Source organism: Electrona antarctica, assembly GCF_951216825.1.
Source record: "Electrona antarctica genome assembly, chromosome: 16".
Lineage (NCBI taxonomy): Eukaryota > Metazoa > Chordata > Actinopteri > Myctophiformes > Myctophidae > Electrona > Electrona antarctica.
Genome location: NC_136797.1, coordinates 9,862,583 through 9,881,595, shown reverse-complemented (window position 1 = coordinate 9,881,595; position 19,013 = coordinate 9,862,583). Strand labels below are relative to the sequence as shown.

Below are 19,013 nucleotides of genomic sequence, written 5' to 3'. Positions count from 1 at the left end.
GTAGTTTTAGTCACATTTTAGTCACCTGGAATGTTTTAGTGCGAGTCTAGTTTTAGTCGACTAAATATCATAAGATTTTAGTCGACTAAATCTACAGTTGATTTAGTCTAACAAAATGTGTTTTTTTTTCTAGTTTTTATTTGTTGACATAATCGTCAGTATATTTAGTCTTAGTTTTAGTCATCATGGCTTAGTTTTCATGTAGTTTCCATTTAGTTTTTGGCAGTGAAAAAAGGTAGTTTTTTTGTCTTTGTTTTAGTTGGCGAAAACAACACTGGTTGAGTGTGATTGTGCGTGCGTGCCGTCTCACCATGACAGGGAAGACGATGGCAGCGACTGTGGACTTGAGGATCCAGAGCAAGGCCAGGCAGAGCACCTGGATGAAGGTGAACAGGTGGATGCGTCTCTGGGGCACGTGGCGCAGGTAGATCAGGTCTGGCTGGTGCTTGGCTGGCATCAGCAGCAGCTGCAGTCGGTCCATGAACTGTAGCCATGGGTCACAAGAAAACCATTGGAGGAAAAAAAAGGAATATAATAGCAGTCTACCTAGAGAGGCAACTGCTGATGTGTGTTCATAAAAATAAAGAAGCTTATATAAGAAACTATACTCAAGAGAGTGCAGATATTCCTTTTTGAGGGCGCTAGCCCCTCCTTAACTCGTGTCACATTTGCCACATTTGCCAGACAATGAAAGAGAATTTAGGTCATGTGTGTCTGAACAAATCAGCTTTTTGTGGCAACAAACATTAAATGCCTTTGACAATGAAAGGAGAATTTACTTCATATATGTGGACGAGCAAATCGGCTATTTTGTCATAACGCAAACATTAAATGCCAGTGACAATGAATGGAGAATTTACGCCATAAGTGGACGAGCAAATAGGTTTTCTAAAACACAGTGCAACTGTTTTAATTCAGCTCACATAAATTCAGTAGTCATCTTACATGATCATGGTGAAAAGATGTTTTTTTTTTTAAAGCATTGTGTATGACAGACAGACTCCACCTACCTGAACGCCATTGAGCGATGCCACGCCCATGTAGAGGAACACACCGTAGAGCACAGGCATGGGGATGAACTGCACACACACACACGCACACGCACACGCACACACACACACACACACACACACAGAATATGTGACAAACTGACGATCGAACAGTACGACACACAGTATGGCAGCTCCCTAGTATCATACAGACACACAGAAAACAACTACTGTGGCCAGATGTAGTTTCCTGGGGTAAGTAGGACTACGCCAAATAATAAAGAAATCGCTGTAAAATGTCGTAAAAGACATTTAGCTACTCGCCCAAATGTGTACACTCTGAGTTACAGACCCGTACGGGACCCGTTTGGAACCCACTCAAGGACACTTTGAGACCCACTGGTGTAGCAGAGTGTTTCCAGCGAGCCAACATGTACAATGGCAGCACCCTGACTCTGTTTGAACAGAATGGAACAGCTAGCCTTCATTAGTATCATCGGTAACACCTGTGAAGGAAGTAGGGAAGGGGCCCAAGTTCTTTCCAAAATGGCGTGTGTGCATTCTATAGCCCATTAGTTGCACATTGGCTTTTATTTGTATGAGCACAGGACCAGACAAGGAGTAGCAGTTCCAACAACTGACCACAAGGAGGCGGAAGAGCTCCAACAGCCGACGATGTGTGACCTAGCATGTTTGATGGGCAGCTTAAACAAGGGAATGGAAACTGGAGAAGTATCTCATTAAACTGCAATCTGAGCTTAAGCCATGATGAACATGCTTTATTTCACATTGCATTACCTCAACCATAGCACTCCCTAATTGGATGAATAAAAACCCCAGCTAAATTATTTTGAATTTGAGAAGAGAAACAGGGGGCCATTTCTAAAAGAGAAGGACGTTAATCCACATTTCCATGGAGGAATTAAACGTGTTTTTGAACAATTACCTTGAGGATGGGAGCCATGAAGACGGAGAGTCCGGTAAGGATGAACACAATCACTCCAGTGACTCTCTGTTCCCTGCATGGGTGGGAAGGGGGGGGAAAAGCAACACATTCCAAACAGAATCACACATTAGCACTTTGATTCTCTCAACCTTTTACAATTACAGGGGTCTCTATTTAAGGCCACATAACCCTACTTCATACATGGGCAACTGGCGGCCCAGGGGGCCACATGCAGGCCCCACCATCACTTAATGCGGGCCGCAGGTTAATATCAGAATACTGACATAATGTCATGTTTGGAATTGTAACGGCTGAAAACAATAATATTATTATTGTTTTCAGCCGTTACAATTTCAAACATGCAAACATGACACGCTTTAATTACTTACTTAGTCTATATAATTATGTAGCTTAAAGACTATAGTGTTACCAAAAAAAAGAAAGAAAAGAAAAGAAAACGACTAGTGTTACAATGTTATTGTCTTTTTTTTATGTCCAATTAGTATTTAGTTCAAGTTAACATAACTAACTAAATAAATTTGATATTAAATAAAAATGTTACTTTTCAGGATTCCAATTCAAAAACATCACAAAATAATTTAGTATTTCAATTCAAATATAACAAAAAATAGCTGATCTACAAGCTCAAAACGTTTTGAGCTTGTAGATCGGCTATTTTTGCTACGACAGTAATATGCAATGTGGCCCTCTGGAGTGTGTGTGGAAATATAGTGGCCCTCTCCATCGTCAAAGTTGCCCACCCATGCCCTACTTCAGTCAATTCACAACGAATTGTAATGCAACAGCCGAAATCAATAATATATCAGTATTCTGATATTAAGTGATGGTGGGGGCCGCATGTGGCCCCCGGGGCCGCCAGTTGCCCATGTATGCCCTACTTGATTATAACAAACAAACAAATTGATCTCTGGGACTGAAATCCACACAATCCTCATTGAAAAAGCACCACTTCACCCAATTTCAACAAATCTTGATCTAATTCGTTCTACTTTCTGTCTACTTTCGTTGTACTTTTGGTCTGTGTCTCAGAGGAGGTTCTGTGGTCCAGAAAGCAAGCAGGAGCGAGGTGAAAACACCGACCTGCCTACCAGCTTGTCATCTGCAAATCTGCAAGACAAATGGCTTCTATTTCAGCATGCCAATGTTCCAGGAAGAGAACGGCTGTAGTTTCCATTAGGCTGGAATCCCTGTCAGTGATGTCATTGGACGGCAGGTTTCTGCACCGTCAGAAGAACCAATGAGAGGCCAGTGAGTGAGTGGACAGAAATAGTGGCATCTTATAGGCTAATTGATCAGCATTAGGACCAATTATATGAAGCTAAGGTTGAAAATAGGTTCTCCTTCAACGATAGCTAGAGTGTACACATAATGGAACGACATTATGGACCTTGTAGGGTCCATTTGTACACTCTGAGTTACTGACCCATAAGGGTCCATTTGGACCCCATAAGGGTCCATTTGGACCCCTGGTTTGATTGAATACTTTATCAACAGTTTGCAAAAAGTACAGAGGTAGTTATACAATAATGCTAAAATGCTGAGGTGCTCCTTTATGGCGGTTTTGACAAGAGGGAGAATTATGAAATCCCCTAGTTTGACCCGTCACATGGGGACACATGCTAATTAAAGAAGAATGACATTTTGTACATTTTGCCTGCATATAGGTTGTTAACGGTACCCCAACTTTAAGCAGCTGTCACAAAGTTTCCCAAGGGAGTTGGGTTGGAACAAATTGAGAGGTGATAGTAGACACACTTTATGCAAACATTTGTGACCGGGTCTGGCAAATAGGCCCTCATCGAGTAATTTTTCAGTTTTTTACAGATTATTGAAGTACAGAATGTAAGCTTTCATATGATGTATCATTCAATGAAATTGGAATGAAAAGGAGATATGACCATTTTAAAATGATTGTGCCGTTTTACCCAAAGCTGAGAAAATCCCCTTTGAATGTTCACAACATTTCAACACCTAGAGCTGGCTAGCCTACTTTGACTTGATAAATGTATACATTTAATTTGCCCAAATCAATAATCTGTTGGAATGAAAACCTTCTTCAACATTCAAACTGTGTTAATATGGAAAAAAAAAATCGTTTATTTTAGATTTTCTGCCTTTTCATTATAGGCGAGATGAGGACCATTTTGCTAGACCTGGTCACATTTGTGAAGAAAGCCATTGGGGTATTAACTTGGTTTTACTCGAGTGCTCCTTCCTTACCTGACACCCAAGAACTTGGGCTGCTCGCCCGGGGCAGACGTCTTGGTCTCCATTTTCAGAGAGTCGATGTGGGCGATGGAGATGACTGTGGCCGCCACATACCAGGGCAGGCCCATGAACGAACAGAGGATCAGGAGAACGGCAACCCAGAAGAGATCCAAATGATACCCGGCCCCCTTCTGCAAGGACACAGGAGATGGTAGGGGGGGGTAGAAGAATAGTGAAGAGATGTTTTGTACTATTTGGGCCACATAAGGTACAGTACAAGTTGAGGGCAAGCCCACAGCAGAGTGGCCTGGCCATGAGGCACCTTGGCTGGTAATCCAGTCTGGCAGTGTGCCGTGGGGTTCGACTCCCGATCCCGACTGCCTTTACTGCCCCCTCCCCATCTCTCTCCCCATTTAATTTCCTGTCAGCCTACTGTTTGTCCCTCCTCTATAAAAAAAACGAACTAGTTTAAACTAGACTAGTTTAAACATTTATGCACTATTTCAAAAATACATTTGTTGGCCTATGACATACACAATCTATCTTTACTTAGTTATTTTCTTTTTTGTTTAGCGCTATTTCAATTGCAAGTAAGTAAGTAAGCCTTCGCCAATCCATCTCCTGTTTCTGTAGCATGAGGTGGCTTGATGTACAAGCAAAACCCCCTGGACATGATGCTAGTATGTCGCAGGGACTTCCAACCACTAATGCAGAGTGCCTGCCAAGCAAGGATGCACTGGGTCCCATTTTTCTTTAATATGTATACTGTACATAGCAACAACCACCCCAAAGGGGGTTGTCGTATTGAAAGGTATAGTGACGTATTGGGGTTCCTGGTCTCAGTGGGTTAAAACAGTTTGATTGCCGCCAATTGTTTGATCCAGTGTTCCGCCGCTGCATAATACGACATTCCCGCTATTTGTTTTATGTGTCTAAATCGCCCTATTTTAATAATTAAAAAGAAAGTCCGTCTTTGTCGCGAAGCTGGTAGAAGGAGCTTCTTGTTGTGATGTCGAAACCGGAAATCGACACATTCGCTGGGCTGCTAGGGCTTCTGGGAAATTGAGTCCAATGCAAGTGAACGGAAGACACGGCCTCATGGAATGTGGTATTATGCACCCGGCTTGTGGCGTACCAAGATGGCGGGTGGTGCGATTGATCGCAAGACAACAGGGAACCTATTTTAAGCGGATTTTCGCCGATCAAAAGCCCAGATACTTCAGCGTATGATCTAAAGGTAATAAAACAATCTAGGCAGCGTAGAATATTTGATTAAAATGCGGGGAACGCGTGACAAGCAGTAGAACTGTTATACATATATAAATTAAAAGTCCTTGACATGAAAATGTTGAGTGAAATGTTGAGAAAGGTTGAGTTCCGACCTTGAGTTTGTGCTCCTTCCTGTTAACAATGACAGCAGTGATCTGTTGGTCCATGAAGATCAGAATGGTGACCAGCAGCGCAGGGAGGGCCGACGCCAGGTACACCCACCACGGGTTGCCCCCAAAAGGCTTCACAAACCAGCCCCGCTTTGGGCTGGTGGGCTGCAAAACAACACGAACCACAAAGTACCAATTAGAAAGCCATGCAGATTGTGCATAATATACATGGAGACACATGACGGTCTCTGGCCATAACCTCATCAATTATCATAACTGTAATATACTAGGGCTGTCCGCGAGGAATCGATTGGCTGATTTAATCAATTTTACAGGGTTGTAAAATTGTTTGCTGCGTACGACCATACAAATGAATGCCATGTACAGTCAGTTAGTCACAACAAAACAGCACAAAAACAACAGCTGGACTAAGTTTCACATACTAGTAGTAATAGATTATAGATAATATAGTAGATACATATAAACCTTTAATATATTTAAACCTTTATTATAAACGTTTTCTTGAATTTATAGATTGAACTGAAGTTCAGTTCAACATTTTTTAAGTCGGTCAATCACAACACAAAGAACAACCTTTTCAGGTTTGGTGAGGTTGAGAACTGAACATTCTGATTCCACGGCTAATGGATAGTGAAACTAAAGTTATAAGCATAAAAAAAACTAGTCAACTAACAAAGTCTTGATTAACCCATTTTGGGCAGGAACCCCTTTTGGCGTTAGCGTTATGTTATGCTTTAGCTATTGAAAAATAGCAGATCTACAAGCTCATAGCGCGCCACCGAGTGGCGCGCTACGAGCTTGTAGGTCTACTATTTTTTGAAAAATCGAAGAACGACTGACATAGAAACATAGCTTTTTCAGAAAACTGTCAGGATGTAGAAGACATTTTTAGAATCTGATCTCAGGTCAAAATGGGTTAAAAATAGTTCAAACCGATGGAACAATCTACTAATCCATCCATGCTGTGGTTGGTACTGTATGTATATTATTGTCTTTTTGCATTATTGTTTTGCGCTGCATCCAAAACAACACTCCCTTTGGAATTAATGAAGTCCATCTTGCCTGGCCCTCGCCTCAAGAACCGTATTTACCTTAGATTGTTTATTTTTCATTTTTGTATGATTGCCTGCAATATGTCTTTAGTGCTGAACTGATGCAGGGGTCCAGCTGCATTATTATGTGGCAGAATGCAGTGAATTAGTCTGTGTAGCCAAACAAAGCAGAGTCTGTACTCGCAGCCCATAAGGCTCTCTCTGTTCTCACACTTCACCTATAATCAAGCTGTTATTTGATGCATGTACCCTCTCTCTCTCTCTCTCTCTCTCCCTCTCTCTCTCTCTCTCTCTCCCCCCCATCTCTCTCTCTCCTCTACCCTATCATTCCCTCTCCCCGGCGTCAAGTGTGGGCTTTAAGGCCAGCTAAGGTATGTCTCGCTAAAGTAATCTCAAAGAATGACTGTGTCTGGGATTCAGGTGATATCTATCACTTACTGGCTTAGCTACAAGGAAGACATTACACAGGGATTTTACAGGCGGATTATAAGAGACTTCCATGTTCTAGAAGTAAAACGGAACATTGTCTTGGCAATGAGAAGAAACCGCACCTGGCCAACTATCTACTAAATCTACTAACTACTAAAATAAATCACACCCGTGTGAAGTGAGGGGCGCTCTAATCAGCCAACCAAATCATCACAAATGTCATTCCGGGCCAATCACAATTTGCGTCTTCACTTTTCTGTCCTCACTTTTGTCTTCAATGTTTGTGTTTACACAAACACGGAGAGCTGGGCATCAGAAATCACACTTGTGGGCCTGGGCCGGCTTAGCGGTCCAGGCACCTTGGCTGGTAAACAGACCTTTTTAGCAGATCATTGCATGTCCTTTTCCTGTCTTAGTCGCTCCTTTTGGTTTTGTTATTACTATGTAGATGATGCTCTCTTGTTGTGTTTTGCTCTTACTGTAAAGCACTTTGAACTGCACTCGTTGTATGAAATGTGCTATTATATGCTATATAAATAAAGATTGATTGATTGATTGATTGATGACAGTGTGTCGCACGTTCGAGTCCCGATCCCGACGAACTTTACTGTGTCTCTCCCCGTTTCCTGTCTACCTAATTTAAATCTATCAATAAAGGCAAAAATAAATCCCCCCAAAAATCGTTCAAAAATGCGAGGGGCACCCACTGTGTTTATATCGGCCACATGACGTCTTACGTCGTAATTTAGTGCCCTAAACAAACATTAACCCATTTTGGGCGAGAACCCCTTTTGGTGTTAGCATCATGTTAAGCTTTAGCTATTGAAAAATCACACCCGTGTGAACTGAGTGGTGCAGTGACGTCACACACTAACCATAGCAACCCCTACGTGGTACCACGTACAGGTACACGGGTACACGTACAGGTACACGGGTACACGTACACGGGTACACGTACAGGTACACGGGTACAGACAAAGCTGGTTGTTGGAGTGGTTTGCACCACTCAAAAATAGCAGATCTACAAGCTCATAGCGCGCCACTCGGTGGCGCGCTATGAGCTTGTAGATCTGCTATTTTTGAAAAATCGAAGAATGACATAGAAACATAGCCTTTTCAGAAAACTGTCAGGATATTGAAGACATTTTTAGAATCTGATCTCAGGTCAAAATGGGTTAAAGTCCATAGACTCGGCTGGCAAACGATTTACGTCCCAAGTGCTCTAAACAAACATTAAAAAACCCCAAAAGACTTGACGTAATCATCAAACCATGCAGAAGCTAGCGGCGCCTCTCAAAAATAAGCTCTTGTCAGAATACTCCATGTGGAAATCTCATCAGTTTTATAGTGTGTGATTAATGAACCTCACATTGGAAGTCAAGGTCTTTACACACTTGGGACCGTGATGAATAGACAACACTTGGGACCGTGATGAATAGACAACACCAAAATAGCTGAGGAGTAATTTGTTTTTTGCATCAAAACTATTCATACAGATCACTGGTTTTCTAATCTCTCAAGAGAGATTTGTATTTGTTACGGAATGGGTTGAATTGGTGGTTCTCAAACATTAAACCTGTACGAATGGTACATTCAGGGTGACATTCTTCTGCATTCTGTGTGGATGCAGGCCTACTCACCGTACGTAAAATGACGTAAAATAGACACTATGATGTAACATTTTTCCATTCCATTCAAAGCTTGTGGACATACACCAAAAGCTGGACATAGGAGGGGCCAGCGCACCTCAACAAATATCTACATATTTTTGAGTGGTGTAAACCACTCCTACAACTGGCTTTGTTAGTTTACGTGTCTGTCTGTTCGTACCAAAAAATGAGCATGGTTGCTATGGTCACCCAGTTCACACGGGTGTGATTTCATTACGTCAGACCACAGCTGATCAGTCTATCACACACACACACACACACACACACACACACACACACACACACACACACACACACACACACACACACACACGCGCACGCGCACGCGCACACGCACACGCACACGCACACGCACACGCACACACACACACACACACACGCACGCGCACACGCACACGCACACACACACACAAGTACCTTGAATTCACTTGGCACAATGAGTTTGGGAGTGTCTACTCCCACCAGGGCATCCACACCAACGAACAGGAAAATGGCCAAGATGATTGCAAAGTCACTGATCAGCTTCCTTACCTGGAGGCGAGGGCAGGAAACACTGGGTTTACAATTTAGACATTGAGCAGACACTCTAGATACAGTTGGAGGCCATCGATATTGTCCTTTTCTTTTTGCTGAGGTTTGCGTGATCTGTGCAAAAGGACAGTTAACCCATTTTGGGCGGGAACCCCTTTTGGTGTTTTAAACATTATGTTATAATTTAGCTATTGAAAAATAGCAGATCTACAAGCTCATAGCGCGCCACCGAGTGGCGCGCTATGAGCTTGTAGGTCTGCTATTTTTGAAAAATCGTGAAAATATTTATTTCAGAAAACTTGAGATTTTAGAAGGATTTTTTTAAATTTTGAGGTCAGGCCTAAATGGGTCAAATGATAAGGGACAATATCGGTGGCACCCAACTGTAGAAGTATACCGTAAGCACAAACTCTTGTCAAAATACAACAGGGTAAATAGTACAGTAAGAAACTATATGAAGCTAGCATCTGTTAGCTAGAATGTTAGGACTGACCAAAAGGACTACAATGTACATACAGTGGTAAACGTACTGGCCAAAAGGACTACAATGTACATACAGTGGTAAACGTACTGGCCAAAAGGACTACAATGTACATACAGTGGTAAACGTTCAGTTAGCTAGAATGTTAGGACTGGCCAAAAGGACTACAATGTACATAGTGGTAAACGTTCAGCACCAATGTTAGGACTGGCCAAAAGGACTACAATGTACATACAGTGGTAAACGTTCAGCTATTCTTTAACCCAATTAGACCTGAGGTCTAAGGTCGCTGAGGTCACATCTGTGTCACCTCAAAGCTTTTAACCACTTTAACCATTATTTTAAACTTTAGCTGTTGAATAAAAGTAGATCTGCTATTTTTGAAAAAGCGTGAAAATGTGTCGCAAATCTTTGAATACATGGTATATTCTTTCACAGCAAACGTTTTTAACTGAAATATGTGCTTCTGGGGGGGTCCCTGGAGCAACATATTTTCAGATGGGGGTCAGCGGACAAATAAGAGATAATTCTGGGGATCCCACTGATAGAGAAACAGGTATTTCAGAAAACTGTCATGATTTAGAAGACATTTGTAGAATCTGTTCTCTTAATGGTTTTTAAAAAAAAAGTAGTAAACAAAGTGTGCAGAAACAGGCATGATCGGGTGCCGGATGGGGGACTGTGAGAGATGTCACGACACGTACTGTGGTGGGAAAGAATCTGCTGAACTTGAACTTCTTCAGAAACATGGAGCAGGTGTAGGTGCCGAAGAAGAGGATGAAGGACATCAGGGTGATGTCGGGCACAAAGTCACACGTGTCTCCGAGCAGCCGTCCTCCGTAGCTCTCACACTGCGTCCTGTCGAGGGACGCCCAGGTGGTATTCATGGGCTGTGAACGTTAAGGTGGCACAGTGCAAGTTCATGTTAAATTATAAGACTGGTTATTACCATTTGCACACTGGTGTCATATGCCCAAAATAGCCGATCTACAATAAGTTAAATTCCAGGTGGTATTATTATTATAATAGAGGGTATGCGCGTGACACCATCATCATACCTGAAAGTTATGCAGGAATGCCTACTGAGTGGCAAAAACCTACTTTCTGGCCTTGACCATACATCCAAACAGAAAAGTCCCATTTGATTGCATTAAATTACTTTAAACAACATTAAATTCACTCTGTCGATCACTTTGCCACTCGATCTGCCATTCACTTTATTCATGTGCATACCCTCTATTATTACATTTACCACTTAAACCCATTATACTTTATTGACCGAAGGTCCACTTCTTTTTTCCCCTCCAAACCTCTATGCCCATAATAGCTGATCTACGAGCTCACAAAGTGTCGTGTTGCGACATGTTGTGAGCTAAATGTTCCCTCTAGAACAGGGGTTCTCAACCCATGGGTCGCGACCATAGAGTATTAAAAGTTCATTTCAATGGAAGTTGCTCAGTGGCGTTTTGAAGCACCCGGAAGAACCGTCTACTTCCGCATTTGTTCGATTTGGACACCAAAGTTTGGTGTCCAAAGAGCACTCAGTGTTAAAGCCCAGCTGCACAGGGTTTCCTCGTCATAACTCCACGGGTCCGCCTGCAGTCCCCACTCTTACCACTGGGGCCGAGCGCCTCAACGTTGGAGAGCTTCACTGGGGGCTTGGTCGACCCCCCCTGGGGTTCGCCAAATTATTTTGGGGGGGTCCCCAAAAAATAAAAAAGAAAGAAAGAAATTGCAACTGAATGGCTGGAAAATGGAAATTAAGAGTTTACATAGTACACATGAACACTTTCCTTAATGATTATATCTGGTTTCACTATTTATTTATGATGTATTTTCTCTATTATTAAGGTTAATGTAGCGGCCAATTTGTATTGGGGGTGTGGAGGGAGGCGGGGGTCGCGAGACACGGCCAAGGCATTTCCGGGGGTCCCCAGCCAAAAACTTTGAGAACCCCTGCTCTAGAATATAGCCTAGGGATTCTAGGGTTCTTGTGGTTAAGCATAACTCTTCCAAATTCCAAAGGGCAGAGGTAAAAAACAAAAAGTCTACTACACAATTTGTTTGTGAGATAAGAAATCCTCAAAGAAATATTATGATTGGGCAACGTGGTCGTACAGTATGAGTAATCATGTTACAATGACGTTAATCACATTACTCACCAGATCGGTACTATTGCTGATCCAGGAGGAGGCATCACTGTACATGTCAGTAGAATTACCTGATTGTGAGAGGGAAAAAATATGTTTTCTTTTCTTTTTTTAAAAAGCACAATATATCTGCAGAATCACTCCGGCTTTATCTATTGCATCAACCCCAGTCCTGCCAACTCACGCATTAACCCATTTTGGGCGGGATACCCCTTTTGGTGTTTTAAGCATTATGTTGTACTTTATCTGTTGAAAAATAGCAGATCTACAAGCTCATAGCGCGGCACCGAGTGCAGCGCTACGAGCTTGTAGATCTGCTATTTTTGAAAAATCGTGAAAATGTGCCTGAAATCTTTGAATATATATTCTTTCAGAGCCAGTTTATAACTCAAATCTTTGCTGGTTGGTCCCTGGAACAGCATATTTTCAGATAGGGGTCATCAGTGGCCAATGTCATATATATTTGGAGTCCTTAGACATGAATATGTTTGAGCACCACTGACATAGAAACATGAGGTTTTTCAGAAAACTGTCTGATTTAGAATAATTTTATTTTTTTAATTTCGACGTCAGGCCTAAATGGGTTAAAACAGAGGCTTACTGTAAATGGCGGTTGAGAAAGTAAACAGTGGTATCTACTGTACAAGCCAATACATCTGTTATCTCCAGTGAAAGTGCAAACGGTGACAAGAGTTGGAAATTGGGTGACATTTGAAATGGGGGGGTGGGGGGGGGGTTATTGTGATACATTCTGCATAGCTTTAAATCAAGGAAGCATGCACGACTTCAGTTCGTCTCAATTTCTCTGAGCATTCTTACCGGGTGGGTGCACGGATCGCCCGGGCAGGAAAGTGAATGGAAACTAAATAAAAACGAATAAGCTATGATGAAAACTAAACTAAGACTAAATATATTGACAATTTCGTCAAAAAACTAGACTAAAATGTTAGGAGGGTACTAGTGGACAAGAGATCCAGTATAAGTCATTTTATACTTGGATCTACAAGCTCACAACGCGTCGCACTGCGACGCGTTGTGAGCTTGTAGATCGGCTATTTTCATTACGACGGCATCAAGGCCCGCCAAAATACATTTTAGTCGACTAAATCAACTGTAGATTTAGTCGACTAAAATCTTATGATAATTAGTCGACTAAAACTAGACTTAACACTAAAACATTCCAGGTGATTAAAATGTGACTGAAACTAAATGAAAACTATTGAAGAGACTAGGACTAAAACTAAAATCTAAATTTGCTGTCAAAAAACAACACTGGCGCCTACCGTCGTCCATAGCAGGGGGCACGCAGCGGCAGTCGTACTGGTTGACCAGGTTGTGGTCGTAGGCGGTGTTGATGGGGTTGTGGTGGGCCAGCTTCAGCATCTTCTTGAAGGCGTCGTAGATGAAGATGAAGCTGATGAGCGCCGAGAAGCCCTCCTCGGTGAAGCGCGTGAAGTACTGCACCAGGAAGCTAGCGTCCGTGGCCACCAGCAGCAGGCAGAACACCCCCGACCAGATGCCGATCCACAGGCGGAACTCCAGGTAGTCGAAGCCGTTGTCTCTGTGGGGAGCATGCAGAGGGTGGACTAGGAGTTAAAACATTTAGAGACCCGAGGACACATCTGTGTCACCTCATAGCTTTTTAACCACTTTAACCATTATTTTACGCTTTAGCTGTTGAAAAATAGCAGATCTACAAGCTCACTCGGTGCCCCGCTATGAGCTTGTAGATCTGCTATTATTTTTAAAGTCGGTTTTAACAAAAAAAATAGCAGGTGTAGGTGAATTTTGTAGAATCGATCTCAGATCTACAAGTTCACAACGTAACGTGATGATGTGCGTTGTGTATAGGCCATTTTTTTATTACATTTAAATTCATATTTGTATATTACTAGGGATGTCACGATAGACTTTTCGTTTCCGATCCGATCCCGATACCACAATTTCTGTGTTAACTTATACAGATACCGAATACCGATACCAGAGAATAATATTTATAATAATACAAAAAGAAAAAAAAATCTTATTTTGAAGTCCACCGCCCGGGAATAGTATTTATAGCTATCTAGCTATATATCTCGTGTTGTGTTTATAGCAGACTCCTCACTCAAATGTGCACTTGCAGTTTGGGCAACTTGAAAGCAAACTCCACATGCCCCAACATTTTATTTACCTGCTATAGTGTCAACCCCTTACCCCTGTGTCGGATCGGTGGTTAGACTGGCATATTTGCCGATACCGATATGAACTGATATGACCAAATAAGTGCTGATCCGATACTTTTCCGATACCGATACAGTATCGGGACATCTCTATACATTACCATAAACACGTAGATCACAAACACGAGGGAACCATAACTATGGATCAACATCCATTAAATAATATTAATAGTAATAATAACTAACTAGTATCACTATCAGATAAGCATACACACATATTTTCACTTTACAATTTTAATGACAATTTTTGGCAGAGAACATTTATACATTTTCTTATTTTAGGGCTTAAGGGTAGTCTTTTAATACCATCCTATAATGCTTATTCAAACAAAAAATCTCAAGGCACATCTTTTCCATTTAGTCTCACTCCCGTTTGACCTAGATTCTGTTGGCGACCTGCAGGAAGCCCCGAGGAGGCCAGTTTACAGGTTTGTGCAAGCGAACAGAAATAAATGTTGTTTACTTTGGGGCTCGGAAGAATTTCAGTGACAAGATGCCAACGATGAATCCTAAACATGGCAACGTGTTTCAGCCCCAGAGCTCGTGTGAGACTGTGAGCTACAGAACAGGTTATTTTTACACACCTCAGCTATAAAACAGGCAGCTCACATGGAGCAGGAGGAGGTGAGCAAGAAGAAGAAATAATCTACTCTCTGGAGCACAACGTTCTTTTGAGGGGCGCTAGCTCCTCCTATGTCCAGCTTTGAGGGTTTGTGTAAACACAAACGTTGTCCTAACAAAAAACATTGAATGCCATTGACAATGAATGACCAGTTTTGAGTATTTTTGCAAACACAAACATTGAATGCCATTGACAATGCATGGCCAATTTTGAGTGCTTGTGTTAAACACAAACATTGTGTAACACAAACATTGAAGACAAAAGTGAGGACGCAAATTGTGATTGGCCGGAATGAGATGATGATAAGAGCGCCACTCACTTCACACAGGTGTGATTTTTCTTCTAATTGCAGGTGTACTGTATGTTTCAACATCTTCAGACTCAAAGACTCCTTGTCTCTGATGAATGTAAACAATTTAAACTTTACTCTGCCCCTTTATTAAGATATTATTTATATATGTTTTAAAACTTGAAGCACTTGAAGCATCCAGATGTAGAGGGGAAAAGGACGGGCCTATAGAATCTGGTCAGCTCAGTATTTAAGTCAAGAGTTAACTGCTCATCACCAGTGTTGCCAAGTCCGACTTTAGGCTTGTTTTTTCTGTAAAGTCGATTGTTTGGGGGTTTTTTTGGGGGGAGGGGGGTGCAGTTGCTTATTTGGGCTTGCTTACTAATGTATGAACCAGTGATTCTCAAATATTTTCAGGTCAAGAAGCCCCAAATGTATTTGTCCACCATGTGAAACGTCTTTATGCCAGTAAGTAAGTAGCCTTGCCGAGCCATGAGGCCCATAGGAGCCTATCTCCTGTTTCTGTAGCGTGAGGCAGCTTGATGTACAAGTACACCCCCTGGACATGACGCTAGTATGTCGCAGGGACTTACCCCCAATCCAACCCTTGATGCTGAGTGTCAAGCAGGGTATGACCCGGCCTTTGGTATGACCCGGCCGGGGATCAAACCCCGACCTCCCAGTCTCAGGGTGGACACTCTTCAGGGATTCCAATAAAATATATGTGTTGTTAAAATTATCAAATATTTTCAAACAATTATCACGTAGCCAAGTAGCTTGTTTTCAAAATTATATCCGACCATTGGCTTCTCTTGCAAAAGTCTGACGACATCTCTGCCCATCATGTGCTCCAGAACAATACATCTCTGCCCATCATGTGCTCCAGAATAATACATCTCTGCCCATCGTGTGCTCCAGAACAATACATCTCTGCCCATCATGTGCTCCAGAACAATACATCTCTGCCCATCATGTGCTCCAGAACAATACATCTCTGCCCATCATGTGCTCCAGAACAATACATCTCTGCCCATCATGTGCTCCAGAACAATACATCTCTGCCCATCATGTGCTCCAGAACAATACATCTCTGCCCATCATGTGCTCCAGAACAATACATCTCTGCCCATCATGTGCTCCAGAACAATACATCTCTGCCCATCATGTGCTCCAGAACAATTGGGTTGAATCATGTTTGGAATCATTATGCTGTGTGCATCTTTCAATACACTAGCTTAACCCATTCTGGGCGGGAACCCCTTTTGGTGTTTTAACTAAGCATTATGTTATACTTTAGCTATTGAAAAATAGCAGATCTACAAGCTCATAGCGCGCCACCGAGTGGCGCGCTACGAGCTTGTAGGTCTGCTATTTTTGAAAAATCGTCAAAATGTGGCGCAAATCTTTGAATATATATTCTTTCAGGGCGAACGTTTTTCATTCAAATCTTTGCTTCTGGGGGGATTCCTGGAACTACATATTTTCAGATGGGGGGGTCGGCGGTCAATTACATATAATTTTTGGGGTCCTTGACATGAAATATTGATCACCACTGATATAGAAACATAGGTATTTCAGAAAACTGTCAGGATTTCTAAGTCGGGCCTAAATGGGTCAAGTTGTAGCTACCGTTGACCGCTGCCTCCGCAGCTACTGCACTTTACTATGGAAACACTGGGAGGACATGCAAGCCTGGACAGACTTCATGCACAGTGAGAAATTAAATGAAAGTGAATTATTTATAATGGAACATAACCACCAGCTCAGTGGGAGGTAATTTTAGAAGACTCTCTGTCGGTCCTGCTCCACACGTAGAAACGGCATGGCGAGCAGAGATGAAAGACAAAAGATTGGAAGGCCAGGGTAATCTCCATTTGACGCTTTGAAAATAACATTTCAGTGACGTTCAATATTATGCATTAGGTTGATTATACACATCATATACAGCAATGCTAGTGTTAATTATGGTGCTTGCATGATTTGAACGCCACTCAGGCCTAATAATTGTTTTTCCCACAACAGTTCCTGGTTGTATGTATAGCTCTATGCAAGCCTGAAATGGAGACAGCAGAGTCAAAAGAAAGATAATTGATGCTAAAACAGGATGAAAATAACAGACATTTCTGCCACGTACACTACAGTCTGTTATGAAGAAATCACAATAAAGAATACAGTGTATATATTGGTATCCTATTTCAAACAGATTTCACACGGTTTACTTGTTGTGTCATGGAGCATTCTTGTTCTAGTGCTTCTTTCCCCTGTAGTATACATTATATTTATAAGAATTATACACTGAAGAAATGTTCAATGAGTTATATCAGAATTTACATATGAATAATCACCTGTCACACAATCACATCACAGAACATAAGAATGTGGCAGGGTATAGAGATGATTCTCATAGACATTTCAGAAAGTATTTATTTAAAGACGTTTACGCCGCGGACAAAGCCAACTCGAGTCGTGACAACTCATGACAACAAACAATATTTTGGACCAAACAAATAATTACAAAGAAGAAAAACAACAAAAAAAGTGTTGTAACCTTCCGTTTTTTTCTTCTTTCTAATTATTTGTTCGGCCCACAAAATTGTGTTTGTTGTCATGATTTGTCACGACTCGGCTTTGTCCGCGGCGTAAACGTCTTTAAATAAATACTTTCTGAAATGTCTATGAGGAAAATGAACGGAGAATCATTTCCTGGTCCATGGTAGGAGGCGGGACTGCGACGCTCTATTGGAGCCGATTTTGAGAGTCATCTTCAAAACCGTTGGCAATATTGTATGATAACTAATTTATGAATGCTCGCCCTGATGAAGACCTTAACCGGTTGAAACGTGTTGGCATTTCTGTAGAATACATTTTATTTTACACTTTACACACGCTCAGATCTCCTACTTCAAGTCTACATTCCCGCTGATGCTAGAAGCACCTTCAATACACCTCTAAGACATTTCCATCCCCGGTTGGGGATGGGGATGGAATTTGTCTTATTTTAATAGCCATCATGTGATCGTTTTGAGTTTATGACCAGAGAGAGCCAAAAGGAATAACAAAAGACGGACTCACTTGCTGAAGGTGAACAACAGCCGTTCAAACACGAGGACGGGACCGGTACTGCTGAGGATGGTGAGTGGTTGCCCGGCCAGCAGGCAAAACACACCGCCAGTTAGCGCTGTACCCAGGAAACTCTCCAACACTCCCTGAGAACAAAACACACGGCCAGTTAGCGCTGTACCCAGGAAACTCTCCAACACTCCCTGAGAACAAAACACACCGCCAGTTAGCGCTGTACCCAGGAAACTCTCCAACACTCCCTGAGAACAAAACACACCGCCAGTTAGCGCTGTACCCAGGAAACTCTCCAACACTCCCTGAGAACAAAACACACCGCCAGTTAGCGCTGTACCCAGGAAACTCTCCAACACTCCCTGAGAACAAAACACACCGCCAGTTAGCGCTGTACCCAGGAAACTCTCCAACACTCCCTGAGAACAAAACACACGGCCAGTTAGCGCTGTACCCAGGAAACTCTCCAACACTCCCTGAGAACAAAACACACCGCCAGTTAGCGCTGTACCCAGGAAACTCTCCAACACTCCCTGGAAACAAAACACACCGCCAGTTAGCGCTGTACCCAGGAAACTCTCCAACACTCCCTGAGAACAAAACACACCGCCAGTTAGCGCTGTACCCAGGAAACTCTCCAACACTCCCTGAGAACAAAACACACCGCCAGTTAGCGCTGTACCCAGGAAACTCTCCAACACTCCCTGGAAACAAAACACACCGCCAGTTAGCGCTGTACCCAGAACCTCTCGAACACACAAACATTCTAGTTAACACTAGTCGCAGGTTCTTGTTAATCCTTTATCGGTTAAGTATTTATAAAACTTGGGGGCACGGTTGCAGAGTCTGTAGTGCTGTCGCCACACCTCTAGAAGGTCCTGGGTTTGATTCCCGCTGGGGACGCTGTGGGCGTGTTCTCTCTCTGGGTGTC

At 42.4% G+C, this 19,013-nt stretch overlaps 1 protein-coding gene across 1 annotated transcript in view; it reads right to left on the bottom strand.

The window, feature by feature from the left end:
- LOC306940185 (electrogenic sodium bicarbonate cotransporter 1-like) overlaps nt 1-19,013 on the bottom strand; it is a 112,791-nt gene that overhangs the window by 6,089 nt on the left and 87,689 nt on the right. Inside the window, exons 13-22 of the mRNA XM_079525192.1 lie at nt 18,083-18,216; nt 13,161-13,438; nt 11,890-11,948; nt 10,432-10,617; nt 9,133-9,246; nt 5,547-5,708; nt 4,177-4,355; nt 1,936-2,008; nt 1,011-1,079; nt 311-484 (exon numbers count right to left, since the gene is read on the bottom strand). Coding sequence (XP_079381318.1) covers nt 311-484; nt 1,011-1,079; nt 1,936-2,008; nt 4,177-4,355; nt 5,547-5,708; nt 9,133-9,246; nt 10,432-10,617; nt 11,890-11,948; nt 13,161-13,438; nt 18,083-18,216 — 1,428 coding nt within the window. The remainder of the gene's footprint in view (nt 1-310; nt 485-1,010; nt 1,080-1,935; nt 2,009-4,176; nt 4,356-5,546; nt 5,709-9,132; nt 9,247-10,431; nt 10,618-11,889; nt 11,949-13,160; nt 13,439-18,082; nt 18,217-19,013) is intronic.